We start from the raw sequence: 23,009 nt of genomic DNA on the forward strand, positions 1-23,009 counted from the left end.
CAAGTATATTTCTGAAACAAAAAAAAAAAAAGGTAGGTTTGGATTATCTGTCATCTAGTTAAGCCTGAAAATGTATGTTTATCAATTAGGGAATTGTTTTTAAAAATACACATGCACTTATGTATTCACTTATTTTGTGCCTCTATATATAATACAGCATTTGAGCTTAGTCACTGTAGTTGCGTGCATAATTGACTATTTTTAAAACCCTATTTATAAAGCTGTTTTTGAATTTCCTACACTTCATTTTACCAAGGGATAGTTTATTTTGAATTCATTTGAAAAATGTTCTTTTCTTCAGATTCTTAGTATTGTATTTTTATGACAGGTTTCAGAGTAGCAGCCGTGTTAGTCTGTATTCGCAAAAAGAAAAGGAGTACTTGTGGCACCTTAGAGACTAATCAATTTATTTGAGCATAAGCTTTCGTGAGCTACAGCTCACTTCATTGGATGAAGTTTAAGAGATAATCAGAACCACCAGTGACAAATACACAACTTTAAAAGGGCCAAACTGTGGCCCCAATTCAGCAAAGCACTGAAACATGTGCTTACTTTTAATCAAGTTAGTAGTGCCATTGTCTTCAATAGGATTACAGATATGCTGAAAATTAAGCATGTGCTTAAGTGCTTTGCTAAACTGGGTCCTAAATCCTTTTAGTACATTTTTTTGGAGCCTGATAGTTATTAATGTTTAGAACACTTGGATGAAGGACGACTGTACTAAACAACTTAGCTATGAAAAATAAACAGAGCTGGCAGCCTACTGAACACTTTCCACTTTAGGACTGTTTTCAGTTGATTTAGAGCTTTGCCATCTTGAAAAATTGGAGAATGAAGTTTCCCATGCTGGGTGTCTGCCTCACACTGAATTTTTTGGAAAGGCACAACAAAAATAGTTCAGCCATTTCAGAGAACAAGGTTAAGGAGAAATAGGTTGTGCTGACCATATTAAAGTGTGTGTGTGTGGTGGGGGGGGGGGGGTAAGGCTACACAGCCTGTTTCTGAGCACCAACTTCCCATCTCCACTTATCCCCCTCTCCACTACCCCCTACATCCCTTCCCTCCCAGGAAGCATGTCTAATGTTTTCCTTCTCAAATAGTTTCATTATTCCCTCCTCCCCCCAAAAAATAAAACTGCCAGCCATGACTCCTTTGTGGGGCTTTTGATTAATATATAGTTAGGTGTAAGTTAATTGAAAGGTGAGCTCACAGAGCCTTCATGAGCCACACAGAATTTCAAAATAATCTAACTGTTCAGATACAAGAGTCAAGCTTTACAGAACAGAAAATAGTAGTGAGGGAAACTTCTACTCACTTTTCTGTATTGGAGAATGTGCAGTGTAAAAAAATGTAATTTTTCTTTATGCTCAATTGGGTCCCCTAAAGATTTAGTAGGGGCCATACACTACCTTGGGCAAAACTTGTCAGACTGAGACCACTTTGACCCATAGCTCATCAATAGTTTGATCTCTAGTGCTGTGCAATGTTCCCAACTAGAAACTCTTTTTAAAAATGGCTATGGGGGAAGAGGGTTACACCTGGCACAAATAACTCCAAATTTGGGTCAGTAACCCTACTCTGCTGGGGCACACCAACTTTTAAAGAAATCCAACCATGCTTGTCACTTTGCCTACTCAGGAAGGTTGATCTTTAAACAAATGCCAAGATCTAACTTTAACTACAGTGGTGCTGCTGTACCACTATAATGAGAGCCTCTCTGCCCTGGCGCGGTTTTCTTTTAGTAAGTCACTCTTCTTCCAAGTGTTTTTCTGACATCTGAAATGAATTCATTTTAATACATGTCCCCACATCTACATACACCATCAGTTTGAGACCCTTGGGTATAAATGAACAAAAACGTATACAAGCTGAGAATGTCATGAAGATATGATCTAGCGATAAGCTTCTAAATGTAAATTAGGAAGCAAAAATGCTCCTGTAGTTAAAGCACAAGAATTGATAGCAGATTGTAATACTTTTGCTACAAACTCGGGGTGACCATAGGCAAATCACAATCTTGATATACTTGGTTTTCCCCTCTGTGAATAATCCTACCCATCCTAATAAACACTCAATTCAATAATACTAATAAATAAAAAATAATAGTTTTGGGTTAAAAGATGGGTCTGGGAGGTAGAATATGTGAGTTTTCTTCCCAGTTTTGCCACTGACTTGCTGTGTGACGTTAGCCTTAGATATAGCCACTCTGTTTTCCAGTTTACACCTCTGAATATTGTAGACAACGATATAGCCTTGTTTCACAGAGGTGGTGTGAATGCATCTAGCCTAGAGACCGTTACATGAGGCCTGGGAAGTGCGAAGTACCATAGCAGACTGGCCTCTGTGTGCAGGTACCAGACGCAAGCGCTACTGGCCTGGGATTTTGGAGCTGGAGAATCTGGATTCGGGCTGGAGCAGCTGGTTCAAAATGCTGAGTGAAGTGTCCGGCGGGGCAATGGTGTAATTATCCCCCTTCCCATCCAAGCCTCTTCGGCGCCGCTGCGCTGCCGGGGGAGTCAGCTGAACGCTTCCCGGGAGAAGGGCAGGCGCGGGAGCCCCTGGGCGCAGCCTGCTCAGGGTAGCGGCGGCCAGAGAAGAGTAGAAGCCGACAAGGGCTCCGGGGCTAGCCCAGGGCTCCGGGGCTAGCCCAGGGCCCCCCCCCCCAGGCGCCGCGCCAGGGCAGGGCAGAGAGGCTCCAGGCTGGCGCGAGGCCCATTCCCTCCTTGCTGATACCGAGGCAGAGGGGACCCGGCGCTCTCACCTGGGGGGAGGAGGGGAGGATGCGTGCGGGCTAATGAGTCTGCGCGGCGTCCCTCCCACACGCGGCTGGGCCAGTCCATTCACCGGGGAGAAGCGAATCCGGAAGATTCCACGGCGGAGAAACTGGAACCTTCCAGTAGGTCGCGGCTCGTGTCCGCCCCTCCCCACCCCTTCCGCACCGGCGCCTGAGAATTCATTCAAAGCCGGCGAGTCGACGCGACGGCAGCCCTCCTCGCGCTACGAAAGAGCGGCAGCGCTCAGGAGGCGCGCGCGCACGCACACGCGGGAACCGCTGCTGGTGGCCGTTGGGGCCGGTTCTCGTGCTAGCCGTCCTCGCCCCCATCGACCCTTCGCTGGCGGCCGGTCTGTTTCTGCCGCGGCCATGAGGCACCTGCCCTATTTTTGCCGTGGGGAGGTGGTGAGGGGCTTCGGCAGAGGCTCCAAGGAGCTGGGCATCCCCACCGGTAAGTGCGGGTGTTAGGGGATTCGCCCCGAGCTGTGACACCCCCTCCCCCTTACCTGCGGGGCATGGGGGCGCCGAGGCTCGGGGGGGGGGAACCCGTGTGTGACCGCTGCGGAGGGGGAGTAACCCTGACGTCAGTGACCCGCCCCATTCTGAGGTTACTGGTGTCGCAACACCGGCTTGTCGGCCACCGTCGCTACTTGCCCTGTGAGCGGCCGGAAGCGAATCGCTTCTCTCGGCGCGTGCGCCGGAAAGCGCTGAGCGGGGCTGGGCTGGCATCACTGTTGGCGTAAGGCCCCGGTGATGGCGCTGCTCGCGGCGCGGGAGCCAGGCAGTTCGCTTGAGGTCTGGGGGCCTCCCTGCGTGGGTGGGCAAATGCAGCGCCAAGCGGGAGCAGCGCAGAAATGGCCGTGCTTGAAAATACCCCACCCCGTCACCAACCTCGCTTGAGCAGCCGGCGAAGGTGTACCCAGGAACTGCCTAGCGTCGAGACCGCTTATGCTGTCAAAAAGTGCATTTGCTGATTTAGCTTATACTGATACTGTGCGCTAAATAAGCTCTTGCAGCAGAAGAGTTTTTATACTGATATGCCTGCGTCTATTCTAGGGCTTCTGCTGGTATAGAAATGGTGCAAAAAAAAATTCCACCCCTACCTGACATTGACTATCCTGTCAAAAGCTGTAGTGTTGGCTTGGCTTGAGTAACGCAAGAATTCACTACAACACCACTTTATCTGAACCTGTGTTGAACACTGTCCTTGTTTATGTATAGAGTCCTTGTTTAGAGTGAACTAAGGCAGCCTGTCTACAGTCTACCACAGGGAAATCTTGTAACTATTTCCCACAGTCACTAACACTGGTTAGCTCCACTTGCGTCAGGAACGTTGGGAGAGCTGGCATAGACATGCCACCAGTTTTTAATTTCCATGTTGATTAAATGTGCCTTAAACAGAATTAGATGATAATACTTCCAATGCTGATCACAAATAGTGTCTGTGGACACTAAGCATCTTGTGTTGTGAATACTGGAGAAACTGAACCAGTCCTGGCAGCAGTGGAAAGTTCTGCAAAATTTCCTTTATGTAGGCAAGGTCAAGCATGCTTTCTGTAATATGATGAAAAGGGATTATCTTCTTAATGTTAGCAATTAAACTGTTCTGAGTATCACTTCAAGGGCATTCTTTTTTAACCATTTTTTTTTTGGCAACAGGCTAGTTTCCTAGAGTTGATTAGGATTTGCCATAGAAGATCTGTGATTCACTCAGGAGTTTAGCTTTATTTGTTTCCATGATCCCTATTACCATGCCAGCTTAATGCTATGATTAGGTACCAGCACAAATTGGTGACAGGCTTGCATCCAAAATGCCCCCTTTTAAAATGTCAAATTAGTAGAAATTTCTGTGTATATCTTGCTTTTTCAAAAGTGTTGTCCTAGTTGCAGGATTTGTGGCATGGAAGGAAGGTGTTTTCTATAGAGATTGGGATGAGTGCATGTGTGTAGGTAAGGAGGAGTTGCAAAATAGCTTGCTCAGAAAGCTGGGATATCATCATGGTGCTATTTGATTTAAATAAAACTGGGATTTCACCCCTAGCTTCCCCTTACTTTGACTCTGATGCAGAGAATTCCTGGGGGCAGGGAAAGTTTCTACCTAAACAAGGGCTCCTCATGTGTTCTTATTCCTATCCTCCTCCTCCCCCCAAACCCCCCCCCCCCACATACACTCAAATGTATAGTGAGGGATAAAAGTTCTATTTCTTCAACTTGGAAGATGCTTTTCTTTTCTGGTTAACCTTTATTTATCACAAAAAAGGGAGTTAACTTCCCAGTAACAAGCTAATGGAAGTAGCTTGTCAAGAAGAAAAAATGTATTGTGTTGTGAAAGCAAAACTGTAGAATTGGAGAAATGCAACACTATTATCTATGTCACTATGTACGGGTAAAAGGAAGCTGACTAATCTCTTTATTGTAGAAACATAAGGCAGAGCACTGGGCAAGGCCTCCTCATTTGTAACACTTAGATGAGTTGGAGTTTTACAGTTAATCAGTGATCGTTTGTCTGATTTAGCCATGGTCTGCACTTAAAATTTAGATCAAACTACTATGTTGCTCAGGGGTGTGAAAAATTCACACCCTGAGTGCCGCAGTTAAGCTGACCTAACCCCGGGGTAGAATTCTTCCATCAACGTAGCTACAGCTGCTTGTGGTCTTGGGTTTCTTACTTCATTGATGGAGTTTTTCCACTGTAGGAAACATCTACACTATACTCACACAGCTGCAGCTGTGCTGGTGTTGCGCCCATAGTGTAGACATGCCCTTAGTTTCTGGGTCTCTGTACCATTGCCCTGCTTTAGGGCTGGTAAGATCTTTCCTGTACTGGGGGAAAAGAGGTCATTCTTTTTTTGTAACATAAAACCAGGAAGTCCTTTAAGCTAAACACCATAAACATTTTTATTTCATTTGGTGACTTTTATTGGTCTTGAAAGAATGCTTTATGCATTCCTAAACTTACTAAAAGGCTATCCCAGTGTTTAGCTTAGTGCTGGTCCTGTACAAACAAACAAACAATACTTGCATGTTTTGAAAATGTTAAATTGATGTTTTGGTCTCAATCAGTAACTAAAAAGTTTGCATCACAGAAATCAGTCGAGTTCGTTTAGCCAAGAATAACAACTTTGTGCTTTTACCGTGTCACTCCTAAAGCACAGACTTAGGACATAATGCTAAAAATACCAGAAGCAGTTTCACAGAAGCATTCTGGTAAATGTTTCAGGCTGTCTCTTTAAAATATTAAGCTGTACACTGAATATCCTGTCAGGTTAAAATCATTCAGTGTACTAATTTGTGATGTTTACCTTGAACAAATGGAGTGAAATACACAATGGAAATAGAAATTAACTATGAACAAAAATTATTCTAACTAGTTTCATATTCTGGTTATCAGATTAGCAAAATACTGAAATTTAAGCAGCCATTTGCATTTCAGTTACGTATAGTGAGGATAGGCATTTTTCAAGCTTCCTTAAAAAGCTGTCATTATATCTTAGGCCTTGTCTACGCTACAGGGGAAATCTGATCTAAGCTATGCAATTTGAGTTACGTGAATAGTCAGCACACGTTGCACTGGTTTAACTGGACTGATTTAATTTAAACAAATCAACTCAGGACGAGCCCTGAGTAATATTTTTTGTGACAATAAAGTACGGAATAAATTAGTTACACTTGATCTTGATTTCTATCCAAATCTCCCACTGATATCAGGGAATGTAGTGAAGGAAGTCTTTGAAGTCCTGAATTCATATCCCAGACCAGATAATAATTAAACACAAAATTTGAACTTCTTTAATGGCACATCTACACTGCAGATTTCCCTGTGTGGTATTTGCCCAAATCCTCTCTCATCCACACTCCAAGCCTTTAGATGTGTCTGGAGTTGGCTTACTCCACTGGGGTATGGGTCAGATCACATGTTGACCTGTGACCTGCCTACTTTGCAGCGTGAAGGTAGCAAAGGCACTGGTACCTGACTTTGAGTCTAGGTAGTCCTCCCCTACCATTCTCTCAATTCTCTATAGCTGTATATTCCGGCCCTTCTACTTACTCATTTCCTACTTTCCCTCTATGTATGAGAAGCTACTGGCAGTTCACATTGCTGTACTATGATATTAATCCTCAGTTTATACATGTGCTGCTCCAGTTTTTGCAAAGCTCAGACTAGCTATGCTAAACAGCATAGAAGATGGCTTACCTCCAGCATGCCACTAGCTGGCCAGAGGAGCACAGTGAGGTTCTAGTTAACTTCTGGTGTGTACACTGGTGTGTACACTCAGGACCATCATTTTAGCAGGAGCTCCAGAAATATCCACTGTTAAGATTATGTTGAAAGTTTGGCAGAAGTGAGTGTCTGCCAGACTGGTGTCCAGTGTAGGGAGCATATCAGGCACCTGAAGCAGCTGTATTTGCAAGGGCAAAGATGGAAACAGCAGATAGGCAATGCGCCCTCTGCATCTAAATACTCCTTCTATGAGGAGTTGGACTAGGCACTTGCTACTGAAGAGCCCACTCTTTCCTAGGACATCCTTCTGAATCTAGATGGTCTTATTATCAGACTGAAGGAAGGGATGCAGGACGGCAGCGAATGGGGCCACGATGGATACCAGGAACAGACCACAGAACTGAAAGCCCCAGTTCAGCTTACTCGGCCAGATTGGCTGTTGAACATCCTGGATCCATATTCCAAGAACTTATTTGGGGATGGACGTGTGGGACAGCCTGGAGAAGGAGATGTGTAGGGCCAGATTTTGGATCTGTAACATTGTAAGTGCTGTCTGCCATATTTGTTGTCACGGGATAATTTTTGTTCTAAGAGGGAAGGATTTCTGGGTTATGACCAATAAAACTATCACTGTGGAGGATGGTGTATGCAATGGAGTGTGGTTAGCTTTGGCCGAAGGCTGAAACCAAGCCATCTTCTAGACAGTGTCCTCTTCCTCCTCATGGACCTGTCTCTCTTTGATTAACGAAGGCCTGCAAAATCAGGGAGCAGTACTCTTTGCAGATGACATTTTTTCTTACTTTTTATGGCAAGCAAAGTACGGGCACAGGTGTGCCATCGATGGCTGCAGTGCAGTTTGGGAACAACATTATCTGAAAGAACGCTATTTATTTCAGGCACACTTCTAATGTCCACTGCTCACTGGTAAATTACAATGTTAATTAACTCACAAATCTCTACTACTACAAATCCGACAGGTGACTTGCCAACACTGAACTGCTTTGCAATGACCGTTAGCAGTGGGGGGTAGAAAGCTTCCCAAGGACTATTGCAACCTGCTTCTGTTGGTAAGGACTCCCTCAATTGAGTGATCTGGTGCTGGAGGGTTGGGAGGGTTGGGACAACCTCAGAATTCCATGGAGGTCTGTTTCTGGAGCCTCTGCAGGTCATCACAGGTCTCCAAGACAATGTGATCTCATCACACTGTGCTAGTTCTTTTGCACCAGAAGTGCTGGTCTGCGCATGGGGAATCTGCAGCAATTGCAGCATTCACCATGTCTGTCCACTCTGCGATGAATGAATTGGCTTAATAGTCCTGCCACAGTCTGCATCTCAGAAAGTGATTCCAAAAGGCCATCCAGCAACTCACCAAATGTCCACTTCACTGCATAAATAACTCTCCTGCAAACAGGAGTAGCTCATCTAATGAATCCATGGCTTGTCCCCCGGTTCAAGTGGACAGAGGTGAGGAGTGTGTAGAGGAGGAAGTGCCTCAGCTAAACATGGCAGACTAAAATACTTCTGCACAGGAGTTTAGGAAGGAGATGAGTTCTCCCACCGTATACCACAAGCCAATTTCTAGAGCAGTTCCACTTGGTGAGGTGCTAAGAACCCTGGGATATATCCCCAGCACCAAACAGAGGTTGCTGCTTTACCAGTGTGGAAGTAGTGTATATTGGGCATGGCTTATGTGAAGCTGTGCGACGGTGACTCTGAGTCAGGCTTGAGTAACGCACCACCACACACTGTAACACTCAGCCTAAATGAGTGTTGACACCTCTTTATTAAGAGATCTTCAGGGATGGAAAAGTTGGAGAGAATAGGAGGCTTGTTTGTAGAGGTCAGGGTATTCCTTTAAAATAACTTGGTGATTTGTTTTACAAGTGCAGTCTTAAGCTGTTGGTCTTATAACATCTGAGTTTTTTTTAACGAATCATTTTGAAAGGCAGTATACACTCAAGCCACTGATAGGTACCTGTGGTCTTAATTTCACTTTAATGATTTGTGTGTGTGTGTGTTTGCGTCTTTTAACGTAGCTGTATCCTGACGGCATTACAGTTTGGCTTCTGTTTGTAATGCAGATGGGACTATGGCCAGGTTCCCTGATTGTGCTAAAGCATTTAATTCAGCCTGGTTGGTTGGTGTATGTAAGGTCATTTCTACACAATAACTTGGAACTATGTTTTACATAGATCTGCTAACTCTGTGGTATCTTGGATATCTCACAAAGCCAGTGTGCTAATTGGCTATGAAGCTGTTTTTTCCTATTGCTTATTCTTGTATTAAGTGGAGCATTGTGTCATTTAATATCAAATGATATGAGTGGAGTTTAGTTTTTAGTATATTTTAAGCTGTTTACTGTACTATGGAGCACTTGATTTATATAATATACACTTTTTTCGATTTTGCAGCTAACTTCTCTGAGCAAGTCGTCGAAAGCTTTCCATCAGATATTTCTACTGGTATATACTATGGATGGGCCTGTGTTGGAAATGGAGATGTGCATAAAATGGTTTTGAGTATAGGTTGGAACCCATACTACAAGAACGTAAAGAAATCAGTGGTAAGAATTCTGCTTTATGTGGTATTTTGGCTATAATAAACTAACTAGACTACTGGCTTGAGTAAGAGGAGCAGGAGTTGCTCCATAAACTGAATGAATGGTATTTAGATATTGCATTTCCAGTCATAAAAGTGGCACTTGTCTTATATTTACATACTGAGAGGAGAGTCTCTTAGTAGACAGATTTCAGAGTAGCAGCCTTGTTAGTCTGTATTCGCAAAAAGAAAAGGAGTACTTGTGGCACCTTAGAGACTAACCAATTTATTTGAGCATAAGCTTTCATGAGCTACAGCTCACTTCATCGGATGCATCCACTGAATGCATCCAATGAAGTGAGCTGTAGCTCACGAAAGCTTATGCTGAAATAAATTGGTTAGTCTCTAAGGTGCCACAAGTACTCCTTTTCTTTTTAGTAGACAGAGTCCATGCAGCCATAGAAGAATAAGACATGTTCCTGTTTACCTCTTGCATCATCAATTAAATTGATAAAATCTGATGCTGCCAGTTAAAATAAATGTAAGCTTAAATAGTAAATTGAGCACATTGATTATAAAAGACATGGAAATAGGATAAATGAGTAAAAGCCTAATGATAGCTGTTAATTTTCAGAGTATAACTGCACTTCAAAATAAAAGAAAAAATTAGTATGGCTTAATAGATTTTTCTACATAATTGGTATTCTTCCAGTATGTTCTCTGATCAGTAATTGAATCCATATTATATTATATTATGGCCTCTTATGCAGAATCAGTATAATAAACTAAAAATGAATTCAAATATTATCAAGAACAGAAAGTCTCATGCCCGCTAATTATACCATCATCTGTGTAGGATTTTTTTTCTCTTGGGTCCTGGCTTCTTAGCCTGAACCAGCAAAACTAGTTACATTTTAGGCATTCTGAAATCACAGGCAGTTAGGCATGAGCCCCTGTTCTAAGTTTTATTCCAGCTGCTACTCTTTCATCTCTCTCTAGAATCTTCATTCAGTTCCCAAATGTGCAAGAAGCAAAAGCATCCCTAAAATATGCTTCTCAAATAACACACGATTTCTTCAGAATTCAAGGAACTATTTCAAAGATGGAAATAATATAAAGCTAGATGGCAGTTTACTACGTTAGAATCCTGAAACCTGATATGAAATGGGTGGGTAGTTGGAATTCTGACAATGATGGTAAAAAATCAAAACATAAGTAATTTTCCTATTCTTAAAAATTTCATAAATGTAGGATTCCTGCTCTTGAAGAGCAAAACACCTTAAGAAATTTCTCACACTAACCAGTTAAAAAAAAAATAAAATAACCTTCAAGCAGCAGTAAGAACAGTGGTATTTTAAAAGCTTTTGCAGTAAAACAGTAGAGCCCTATAGTACACTTGCAGGAGTATGCAGAGGGTAGGAGTAACTTGAAATAAAACCATATTTGGTAAGCAAAGACAAATACAATTGTTGAGTACATTTGTTGCTAGTATACCTAGCTTCACCTGCTAAAACACTGTAGCTGCTGCAGTTTGTGAAAGTTCAAACTCTTACCCATAATATTCTTCTAAATTAACTTTAATAGGAATGGAAATTTGTGCAGAATGTCTGTGACCCAGTAATTTCAGTTTTGTCTCTTTTGATTTACATGTACATGAAGGTACTCGAGGAGCTTATGGGTCATTTGTATCTGGCATGTCTTATGATGATGCTTAGCTATACATTTCCTTTAATTAGATTTTGGACAATGGATTTAAAGTGTGTTGATGAAATGCCGATTAGGACCACTTTCAGTGACATAACTAAATGAGGATTTTGCTTGAGAAATGAAGTGCTTTGTTCAAATTGTCATGCTTGTTAGCTATTTCAGCTAGGTCCTCATTTAGTTGCATGTGCTTCTTTGATTCAAGAAACATTAAGTTCAGTCATAGATACTAACGGTATCGTGAGGTACTCTATACATTTAAGATTTTAGAGCGATAGCCCTGTTAGTCTGTATCAGCAAAAACAATGAAGAGTCCTTGTGGCACCTGAGAGACTAACAAATTTATTTTGGCATAAGCTTTCGTGGACTAAAAGCCACTCCTCTGCCATGTACATTGGCCAAACTGGACAGTCTCTACGTAAAAGAATAAATGGACACAACATGAGACATCAAGAATTATAACATTCAAAAACCAGTAGGAGAACACTTCAATTTCCCTGGACACTCAATAACAGATTTAAAAGTGGCAATTCTTCAACAGAAAACCTTCAAAAACAGACTCCAGTGAGAAACTGCAGAACTGGAATTAATTCGCAACCTGGACACCATCAAATTAGGCCTAAATAAAGACTAGATGGGTCACTACAAAAAGGAATTTCCCTCTGCTGATACTCACAGCTTCTTGTCAGCTGTTTGAAATGGGCCACCTTAACTGCATTGGCTTCATTAGCACCACAAAAGTGATTTCCCCTCCCTTGGTATTCACCCCTTCTTCTCAACTGTTGAGAATAAGCCACTTTCACCTTAATTGAATTGGCTTGTTAGCACTGACTCCCTGCTTGGTAAGACAACTCCCATCTTTTCATGTGCTGTGTTTTCCACTCCATGGAGATGTACTGTAGTTCTTTGGACATAGTAGCATGAAATTAATGGTTGAGACTCTTGTCATGCTTACTGAAGCTTCAAAGATGCTCAGTTTACTTTAACAGTTTTCTGTCATGTTTCTTAAACATGCATAATAAATGTTAAATTAAGTTACTGAACTTTATTAAGATGTGGGGCAGGGATAAAACAGGTTTTTTTTCCTGTTTTGTAGTTGGTAATAGTAACTTGGGCTAATTTTCTTGAGAAACAGAGAAAACAAAAATAACTATCCGATTTTTTTTTTCTTTAGGAAACGCACATCATCCACACATTCAAAGAAGACTTTTATGGTGAAATTCTTAGTATAGTCATTATTGGGTACATCAGACCAGAAAAAAACTTTGATTCCTTAGGTAAGTATCAAGGCTTCCCTAAAAGTTTTGTTTTGTTTTGTTTTTAAAGATTTTTAGCCTGACCTTGATGATTTATGCAGTTCACTGCCACCAGAGATTTGCCTTCCTCCTGTGTTCTGTTTCACTTTTGATAATTAAGTAAATCTGCTTTTGGAAGTGGATCATTTAAACCATAAATATGGTCTTCGCTTGCTATGATAGGTTGAATGCAACAAAGAGGGCTTTACTTTTCTGATATTAAAAAAAAGAATTGAGGAATATTGAGAAATACAGAAAACAGATATACTTGCAAGCTGTGTCATCTTGCACATCTGTTTCCTGGCTGAATTATTCTTTTTTGGGTTACCATGGTGATGTCACTCCCAGAACCTTGAAGTATCTCTGAATCTGTTGAAGAACAGCTCCTTCACAAAATCTAAACTGATTATTCAAAAGTGGTAGTCCTAACAGAATCCTCATTCTTTGGTCTGGCTCTTCCAATACAGAACTTGCCATGGAACCTCCTATGTTATGGGAGTTGCAAATCTGATATATCAGCAGGTGGTAGATTCCATCCCTTTGTGCGATTGATTCTTGTGACAAATGGAGAGGCTTCACATTTTAGATTTACTCCTCTTCAGAATACAGTGGAGATAATGGTGATATCTCACTTTGGTGTCATTTCAGCAGGGGCTTTTTACTATTTGTTCCTCCTGTTATCATTGCTGCACAGTACCCGAGAGAGAAGTCTTGGAAGTAATTATTCGCAACACCCATTAGATGTGTCTTGTGCCAGATTGTGTATAATCTGGACAGGTTTACACATAGTAGGGTTTGTCTTCATGAGCCAGAAGTTATGGGGTTGATACAGAAATGATGGGGTGATATTCTGTTGGTTTTTTAGTCCCTTCTGGCCTGGAAAACTGTTTCTTTGAGTGCAGAAATCCTTAGATGCTCCTAGTTTTGGTAATGACAATAATGCAGCACTGCTTCCAGATGTACATGGTTTTCAGATTAAGGGTTTACATGTACCAACAAAAATAAATTTTAAAAATGACAGAGGAAAGGATATTTTTTATTCAGTTTCTTTTAACACACATTTGACTCCAATGCTCAGCAAAGAGAAGTAAAGATCTTTGTTAAAGATACATATTCTCATCTATTCAGTTAAGAGCTGAGACAGTTCTAACCCAATTTTATTGGATCCTCCAAAGAAACTTCGAGGAAAAACCCTGGAAAAACAAGATTTTATTGTAAGATTTTTTTTTTTAAAAAAAAAGGGAAGAAAAGCATCTTCATGTAGTCCTTTTTCATTATAATGAAGCAAAAAAAGGCACACCTTATAAGAAGGAGAGAGTGGTATCTGTAACATGCATCCAAATACTTGAAGTTTTAATTCGTGTTCTCGTTAGGGAAAGTTGTAATCTCTCTGCTCCAGTGTACATTAAGGGTGACTGGGTGCCTGGCTGGCTGGCTGGCTAGCTAGTCTTTGGCATTCGCTTTCTTCTGACAATGTAACTGTTAATGTTTGCTCAACGTCTGCCTCTTGAGATTTCTACCTGATGTTGAACTCTCATGTGATGGTACCCATCTTTCAACTTCCTCCAACCTCTGTTGATGCTCCATCCTGATTGATCAGAGAACTGATGCATTTGGAGCACTTTTGTTCAAAATGAAGCAGGGTGCACAGTACAGAGATTGTTTTTCCGTACTCCAGCATAACCAGTCACCTGTGTAGGTCTCACCATTTGGAAGAGTTTTTGTCAGCAGATGAGTAGGGAAAGCACGATTATCAGCATCTCGTGGAATGTTACTTGGAATTTCAAAACAACTAATTTGAAGAAAAGATGGCATTTGGGTAGCATTGCTCTTGACAATAATTGCAATGTCAGTCAGTGTCAAACCTGTAGTACTTATGAATTGCTCTTTCTGCGTAAGATCTACATCTTCCTGTTGCTGTTGGGTTTCTTAATCGTACACAGGATCTTCTGCTGCATCTGTTACTATTGGCACATCTCCTTGACTATTGTCCTCATGATCCAGTATTGGCATTGAAATGTCACCTGTTGCAGTTGTGGAGTTTTCATTATCTGTAGCATTGTTTGTTGGGTAAGGTGTGTTTTCCAGTAGTTTGAGAAATGAAGTTATTGGCTTTGAGCTCTTAGCTGCTGCTTCACTTGATTGTTTTCGCCGTCTCTTGCTCGCACCACTTTCAGATTTCCTCTTAATAGTGATCTATCTGGTCAATATGTAGCCTATCCACACTTGAAATATTTTGCTGTAAATAAGTAGCTTATCTACACTTGAAATCTTCTACTGTAAACATGTACACAAATGCTGAAAAGACTTAAAATGAAGGAATACTACTTAAGAACACAAAATGAAACAGTCAGACAGGTTATTATCCTTATCACTGAATCAAAACTCAAGCACGCAGATATAATGTAACAGGCTGAGCTGAAGACAAAGGGATGATATATATAGTAAACACAGACATGGATACAGACAGAGAGATAATGTCCAAAAATTTCAAACGTGAATCCTCTCAAAACTCACTGTACAAGATTGTCCTCGCAAATTTTCACCTGGAATCTGGGCCTGTAGACTACGATGGCCTGTGATGATGGTCAAGCTAGGGCTCAACCAACCAGTCACCTCTTTTAGCTACCATATGAAGATAATAGTGAGGAATTCTCACACATTAATAATTCCTTAGTCAACTAGATGTAAAACTATAAAGACACTAAAATGTGACAATTCTCTACCTTTCAACACGCACTTGATCCAGCACCAGCCACTAGTAGTGGTTTGTTTATATAATCAGCTGATCTGAGCGGACACGTTCATCACTGTCTAATCGTGTGCTATCAGAACTGATATAAAATGTTCATAAATATTAATGAAAATATAACTCTTATGTGACAAAATCTATATCAGTTAACAAAAAAATTGTCTTACCATATCACATCTCTTATTTGCTTAAATTTGCAGCACTACGGTGAAAGAGTATCACATTTTGGTCCGATAGGGATGCGCATAAAAACAAGTTGCAAAACTTATCAAATGCCAAAAAATTAACTGTCTAAATTTGAGATCCCCTTTGAACTTGAGGCCCAGGCCAAATGGCCCCCCTGCCGCACCCCTTCCCCCCCCATTGGCCCTGAATCTTACATCTACAGTAAGACATAGTTTTTAAAAGAATCTAGTATAAAGAATTCAAACACTTCTAATGAAATATGTAGTAAGTCTACACTTTTCTTTTTCAATTTAGAAAGAGTAGGTTTAAAATTCTAAGTAAGAAATTAATGATTACCACTAGAGCTGGTTGGAAAAACTTAGGTGGGACCATTTTTCATTTGAGAATGCATTTCCACTGAAAATGAAACATTTTATGAAACCGTTCATTTTGTGGAAGTTTTATTTGAGGAAAAACTGGGAGAAGGGAGAATTCCAATCATGCTGATAACATCTTGTTTCAACATTTTTTGTTTGAACTTTGCCAGGTTTTTTTTCTATTGTACATTAGAATAAAATAGTCAAAATCAAAATGTTTTGAGCTGAAATGGAACTTTTTGGGAACTCTTTCATGGGCAATTCTGAAAATTTTGGTTTTTCTGAATAGTAACAAAACCAAATCTCAAAATACTTTGATATGGGATTTCCATCCTCTGCGCAGCTCTAAAAAGAACATTGTCTCTGAACCTGAACTGTTTACTGATAGCAGTCTGTTTTTTCTGGGTCATATGCACTCTCTCTCAATATTGTATGGTTTAGTATTTGGTCTGAATTTTTTAAAAAATATAAAATGTAAACTTTCCTTTTGCAGATGCACTTATTTCAGCAATTCAAGATGATGTTGAAGAGGCGAATAGAAAACTAGACTTACCAGAACACCTGAAACTCAAAGAAGACAACTTCTTCCACATGCCAGAAAGCAAACTAGTAAATGGCCATTAAACAAGGTCATTTGTACACTTATTTTTACTGTACTCTTGTCTTTGGTCTGCTCTCATTAGTATTCAGCTGTTGTATCTGGTTAGTTAAGTGAAATCTGTGTGTGAACAAAACACTGTAAAACAGCTGTGTTAGCCTTCTTTGTTTGAACTAATGTATTATTAAATCTGTCATGCAAGGGAGTAGAAAGTAATGTTAAATTCTCCTTAAAAATCAACATTGTGATTCAGCATGTTAAATTGTTCACAGGTCTGATCATATGAAACTCAAAACCAAAGTTACTAGTGTCTTTTTGTCTATTAATGGTGTGTACATATTGGCTACAGACAAAAGACTTCGTGATGAGATTAGAGTGGACAGTCATTACTGCTTTCCAATTGTTTTTACATTTTCCTTATATCTGGACTTCAGCCACTAATTTACAAAATACCAATAGTGATCATGCTACAGGTTTGTCTGTGATGTGGAAATCATCTGTAGCAAGAATAGCATACTGTAGAGATTATATTTTTGATATGTTTTAGTAGGCATATATTACACTTGAAACTGGCATTAATTGAAATTATTTATTTTTATTTGAAGAGATTATCACTAGAGTAAAATAATTGCACTGTCTTCCATTTTAGTGACATGCTCCCTATTTTAAGCATTGCCTGAATCCTAAAATGGATGCTTCTGTTTATTTTAAAAAATACATATAAATCCCATCGTGCCAAATTGTGAGTTGGCTGATTTCATTTTAGAATAACAGCTCACTAAATTTAAAGTAATTTAAAGATGCTAGATCTAGGTTACTAAATTAAATTTGTGTAACTCTGATATTGCAAAGCAGATTGAAAACCGTCCTTAGTGCAAGAGATCTTCAAATGATGTGGAGCCACTGTAGCGAGACCTGTGCCCAGGCCTGTGCCCTTGTAGCCACCTAGGATGGGAAAGGGGACCAGAGCAATTGCGCGTTGGCTATTGACAGCTGCTACAATGGTACTTTGGGGCTGTTGCAGCTGGACATAACCAAGAGCAACACTGAGGCTGTTCTTTAGATTATGTTGTGGACAAAACCCACCCCAGTTGACCTGAGGACTGGGAAGTTAAGCCATTTTTATGTTTTACCCTTTCCTTGGATCCTGCACCAAATGCAGCTTGCGTGGTGCCAATGATTAAGCACACTATCAATCGCTATGTGAAGAAAAAAACAAAGCCGCTTTTGGGACACTATGTGAAGAGGATAAATTCAAAATACAAACATTTCAGTAAAAAGTAAATAATTATGGTTTCTCTTGCCATACAAGACATAAACATGCATACAAATGCCATATTATCTAAACTGTGGTTGTACTCCAAGCAGATTCTATAAAAATGGGGCTTCATATTTCTAGTCTGATTCCAGATCAAATCTGCTTCTTTTACAAATATGTGATTTTGTCCCTTCTAACTACTAGCCATGCAAATTCATTCTGGAGTCTCAACCTGGGGGTTTTGCATTCCTGATCCTGGGCTGCTCCTTGGGCCTAGAATGATGCTTCATGTAAGTTAGTGTGCTGAGGGCCTGTAATATACAGCTGTACCAAGGACTGCCCTGTGCACTGCAGTGTTGTCCAGAATCTCTGCAGTGCTGTGCTGTAACCCCTGCTTTGACACACCCCATCCCCAGCATGCCTTTTATTTCAGGGTTCTCAGAAGTCAGACTTAGAGCTGTCTTCCTCAGTTCCTGTGCTGGGAATCCTTACTTCTCTGAATACGGGCTTCTAGGTTCCCTTTGTGCTTCTCTGGCTCTGGCTCTCTCACGCAGTGTAAAGAGACCAGAGCAGTTGTGAGGATCTTGCCATGAGAATGAAATTGAATTCTTTGATTTGCATATCACCAATTAGAGATCTTGCAACTGGAACTTAACAGTCCTGTTGATATGAAAGAGGAAAGAATCTAAATCGGTTGAGGAGGGAGGTGTGGTACATAACCACTTTTCAAAGTAAATAGTACTTGAGCTGGTCCTTGTTATCTTTTCAGAGTGCACACTGAAAATTCTTGACATAACTGCTGTCTGGAATTTTCCAAAGAAGTTTCAGAATTTCTCATTTGCCTTCTGTTCAAAGTTGGGAGAAATCACATGCAGTAGAAAATACTGTTTAAAAAGAATGGTTAATGTGAATGGCATTTTACTATAAGACTCAGTGTAAGCTGTCTTTTTACACTCTGCACAACAATTCAGACTTGTAAGTTGGAAGGAAGGGTATCTGTTAGGGATACATTTTAATTCAAATGAAGGAGTGAAGGGAGGATTTTCTTCTTGCATGAATATGTCCAGTTAATTCTGATATTTCACATTCCCCCTTTCTTTCCTGGGGGAACAAAATACCAGTTATATATACTATTAAGGAAAAGGTGTCGTATTGAAAAGTAAATCTGTTAGTTTAGGGTTTTAAAACTAAACAATTGTAAACTTTTTGCTAATGATTTCATGTGTCAGTTGAGGAATTGTTTACCATTTTAGGAAACAAAGGTGCCTTAAAACATTTGAGTACAATTGTTCATAACTGGTAACGAACACTAATGTCCAAGAATCATTTCACAATGTATAACCATTGCACTGAGCAGAGAGAACTTGAACTGCTAATTATATAAAACAACTGGAAGTGAGACTGATTTATATAGAGTAGTGTCTTGAGGTTGGTTTTTGAGAGCATAAATGTGTCTCAAAGTATCTCTCTGCCTTTGTGTTTTGTTATGTACTTGCTGGATATCAGTTATTTAAGTTTGATACAACTTAGTACAACAGAAGCTTTATGAACAGTTATATTTTTGTACTATATACTAATATAAAAGTACAAATCTTGTATTTGCTTATTCTACTGTTACAACATCTAAGCTAACTTTTAAAAAAGGAACTGTAGCTGGGTAACAGTTATATTCCTGTTTGTCTCATGTTTTCAGGTGAAAAGTCTTGCTTGGTATAAATAATTTTTACATATTGGTTGGCATGTTCTGAAAACATTGTCAACTGTTCACTATTTATGCTGCTTGTTTACTTGTCTTTCTTTCAGCTTCTACAATGAAAACTTTGTTCAGTGGTTTTCACTTTCAATTTCCCAGTGCTGCAATAGTTGGGTTACAAACATTGCAAGGGAAATGGCTTTTTAAAAATGTTTTAGAATTTTAAAAGAACCGTCAAAATACTTTCTCACAGTTTACATTTTGGGCCAAATATGAGTTAGTGTCTTTCTGAAATCTACTGCTGTCTTTGAATAAACTTTGGTCTAGTGTAGGGACCAGTCAATATATGTTTTGTTTTTTTCAAAAGGAAAAAAAAACCGAACAGTAGCTTTTAGGTAGGATAAAATTGGTATTGTTAGCTTAGTGCAAAATGTGTACATTTTTAGCACATGTTGAAAACTTTGAATAAAGTGCAATAACTGCTTGATTCTTTCTGCCTGATTTAAGATAGTAACTAACAATTGCTTATGTAGTTAATGTTCAACATTGAGAACCACTGGTGACTAGTAATTTCTAGTGTGTGTGTGTGTGTGTGTGTTACATATATAAAATCAACTTGTTAAAGTTGGGTTTTGTATTACTTCAGTTGACTCCTTTGCAGACAGCAGACCACTCTTTCTTGTTATGAAAGTGCCCTACCTATTTTTTGTGTTGAGGGCAATGAGATTGTACAAAAGGAAGAAAAATCCTGTTCACACTGCTTAGAAGTGAGGTTGTACATATGGCGATTGGTACAGCTACCATGCTAACTGCAGACCCATGTGCTTTGGAATCTTGCACCAAAGGTTTATTAAAATTCCAGGCTGTTTTCTAAGAGTCCCTGCAGACTCCACAACAACATGTAAAGTCACCTTTTATTAGCAAGTCTTCCTACTACAGTATTTGGCAAATTATATATCTTCACTTTCTACCCATCCCTATCATAAATTCTTGGGACTAGGTTTTATTTATTCACAGAATTTCTGTTGTCTAGGATTTATTGCCATGTTGTGTAACTAACACTGTACTCACCTGAAGCTAATATTACTTCCTGGATAGTATTTCCACAAGAACAGATTATATTTAATGAAAACCTAGTAAAAATTCACTTGGTCAAATCTTACCCTTTTTCGCATTGATGTAAATCAAAATTGATGTTTGCTGTTTCTTTTTTATATGGATGACAACAATGTCTCTTTCACTAGTGAAAACTGAACAAGTGATGGCTTAATTACAATTTTTTCTCCAGATTGCTAGATAACATTAATAGAGTTTAGTCCTTTATTTTATGTATTTAAATCATTGCCTACTACAATAGTGCCCTGATCCCTCATCTAGGGTCTGTAGGTTCTATTGAGAGAGAGAGCCCTTTTAAAACCAGAGACTCTTTTGCTTTCAGTGATGCTTTTCAGTGTCCGCCACATTTACCATCTAGTTTTGATTTTTTTTAAAAAAACATTCAAAGGGTTTAATCTGAAATTTAGAAGCACTAAAACAAACATGGTTGTGGTGATCAGCATTCTGTTACAAAACAAACAATTCAGGATTCAAATTATTTTAGTTGAAGGAAGATGGAGCACTTCAAAACCACATCTAGAAAGCAGCTCAGTTCTTTTACAAATCAGAATATGCCAGAACTGATCATTTGGGTGGTATTTTAAACTTTTCAAAGTGCTTAAGTGGCCTAGGAGAGTTGATAATGGAACTAAGAGAAAGATACACAACGGTGGATGTTGCACCAGTTAATGCCTAGGTGCCCTGGTGCCCTGCTTCCCTGTGAAATTCACAGCCCCAAACTCGATGCCCAGGCTTCCCATACAATGCATGGGGAAAGTTAAGTGCTTAAAAAAGGGATTCTCGGAAGCCAGCAAGATGAGCTGAGGGCTGCCTAAGCTAACCCTAAGAGGGGAGTAGTCCTGTATGTGGCAATCTTGAAGCAAAGCCCCCTACGGGCTGTTGCCTGGATGAAACTATTACCATGGTCAAGATCAGCTCTAAGACTCTTCTACTAGTGCATCCTTGTGCTTTAAATATCTACTGAAATGCAGAACAAGGATAAAAACATAAAAACATCGACCCATCTCCCATTGGAGACCACCGCATCACTTACCTCACAGTAGTACTTCAGATAGGAAGCAGTCAGCTCAGCGTGCTGCATAGATAGGCATCGGACAGCATGGATAGTTGTTCATCCACTGTCTTTTGATGGGATGCTCATGTGATCCCCCAGAGGGAAGCAGAGTAGCAGTCACGCATAGAAAACAAACCACAAATGCCATATTTTTCTCCCACAAGCTCAGTGTGGTGGCTGTTCCACTTTGTATAAATGCTTAGAGAGACATTGGGCCAGAGCCAGAGAGAGAGTGTAAACTGGTCATTAGAGCACCGCTCACCTGGGATGTGGGAGACCCAGGAGCCAGTCCTGCTCCAATGACTATTTTGATACATTCAAAGTGGAACAGGTTCAGTGGGAGAGATTGAGGGAACTCCACATCAGGGTATCCTGTAGCTCAGTGGTTAGAGCACTCAGAGGTGAGAGACCCCTGTTCAAATTATTTTTCCCCCTCAGGCAGAGGGGAAAACTAAACCTGGGTCTCCTATATCCCAGGTGAGTACTCTAACCACTGGGTTAAAAGTTTGCAACCTGAGCACCCTCCTACACACCCATCTCCTGGTTTTTGAAGAGGGCCTGATTTTGTTCAAGTGCTCTGAGCATGCCTAGTGGATCTCGCCCCATAGGGAAGATAATGTGGGCAAATGCCTGTCTGCTGCTGGTTCATGGATAGGCATCCAGACACCTAGAGTTAGGCAGACATGCGTTCTCGGAGGCAGAAATGTAAGGACCTAGAGAACTTTTACAGCAGAAATGCAGAGTGAGTTTAGGTGCCTATAGACTATCAGGGTTGGAAGGGACTTCAGGAGATCATCTAGTCCAACCCCCTGCTCAAATCAGGACCAATCCCCAATTTTTGCCCCAGATCCCTAAATGGCCCCCTCAAGGATTGAACTCACAATCCTGGGTTTAGCAGGCCAATGCTCAAACCACTGAGCTATCCCTCCACCTTGTATTAGATGGCATAGAGTGAGGATTTTGCAGATTACAGTGGTGCCTAATACTGGGACTTCGCAACCTGAGTACTTATGTGGATCTAGGCCTTTGTGTCCAGTCTGTTTCCGGTGTATGCTGTTATTAATAATGTGTTAGGCTCCTCCTATTTGTATTGGTCTTTCACACAATAATACAGGAGATAGATATTTTTAAAAATGGGTGTGAGGATTGTAGAACAAATATTGGCAAAGTCACTCAAAGGCAGCTGTACTACTTAAAAGTGCTCGTAAATAATTTGTGAAATGGACTTGATTTCAAGTGAACTGTGTGCCTTAAACAAGGTTTGTTCGGAAGTCCATAGGGGATCACAGTAAATAGAAATTCCATCATAATTTCTTACAGATTCCCCCAAGAAAAGCTGTACTAACCAAGATTAAATTATCCTTTTTATGAGAGAGGTGTGTTCACACTCCATACTAGTTCAGTTCTGGAACTCTGAAGATCAGAGCCCAAAAACAGATTGTGGTCGTATTTTTAGGAGTAGAT

The 23,009-nt window shown here is 40.3% G+C and overlaps 1 protein-coding gene and 1 long non-coding RNA gene across 2 annotated transcripts in view; one reads left to right on the forward strand and one right to left on the reverse strand.

Moving 5' to 3' along the window:
* The window catches only part of LOC311520718, a 39,954-nt gene extending 37,105 nt beyond the window's left edge, over nt 1-2,849 (reverse strand). The window contains exon 1 of the long non-coding RNA XR_014711676.1: nt 2,762-2,849. This is a non-coding gene — a long non-coding RNA (uncharacterized lncRNA). The remainder of the gene's footprint in view (nt 1-2,761) is intronic.
* On the forward strand, nt 351-20,338 carry RFK (riboflavin kinase). The gene is made up of 4 exons (XM_084628414.1): nt 351-3,224; nt 9,407-9,558; nt 12,412-12,514; nt 16,320-20,338. Exons 1-4 carry the CDS (start codon nt 2,795-2,797, stop codon nt 16,448-16,450), a joined length of 816 nt encoding a protein of 271 aa, XP_084484540.1. The 5' UTR covers nt 351-2,794; the 3' UTR covers nt 16,451-20,338.
* The last annotated feature ends 2,671 nt before the right edge of the window (nt 20,339-23,009 follow it).

This window comes from Lepidochelys olivacea (assembly GCF_965140295.1).
Source record: "Lepidochelys olivacea isolate rLepOli2 genome assembly, chromosome: 5".
In the NCBI taxonomy this organism is placed as follows: domain Eukaryota; kingdom Metazoa; phylum Chordata; order Testudines; family Cheloniidae; genus Lepidochelys; species Lepidochelys olivacea.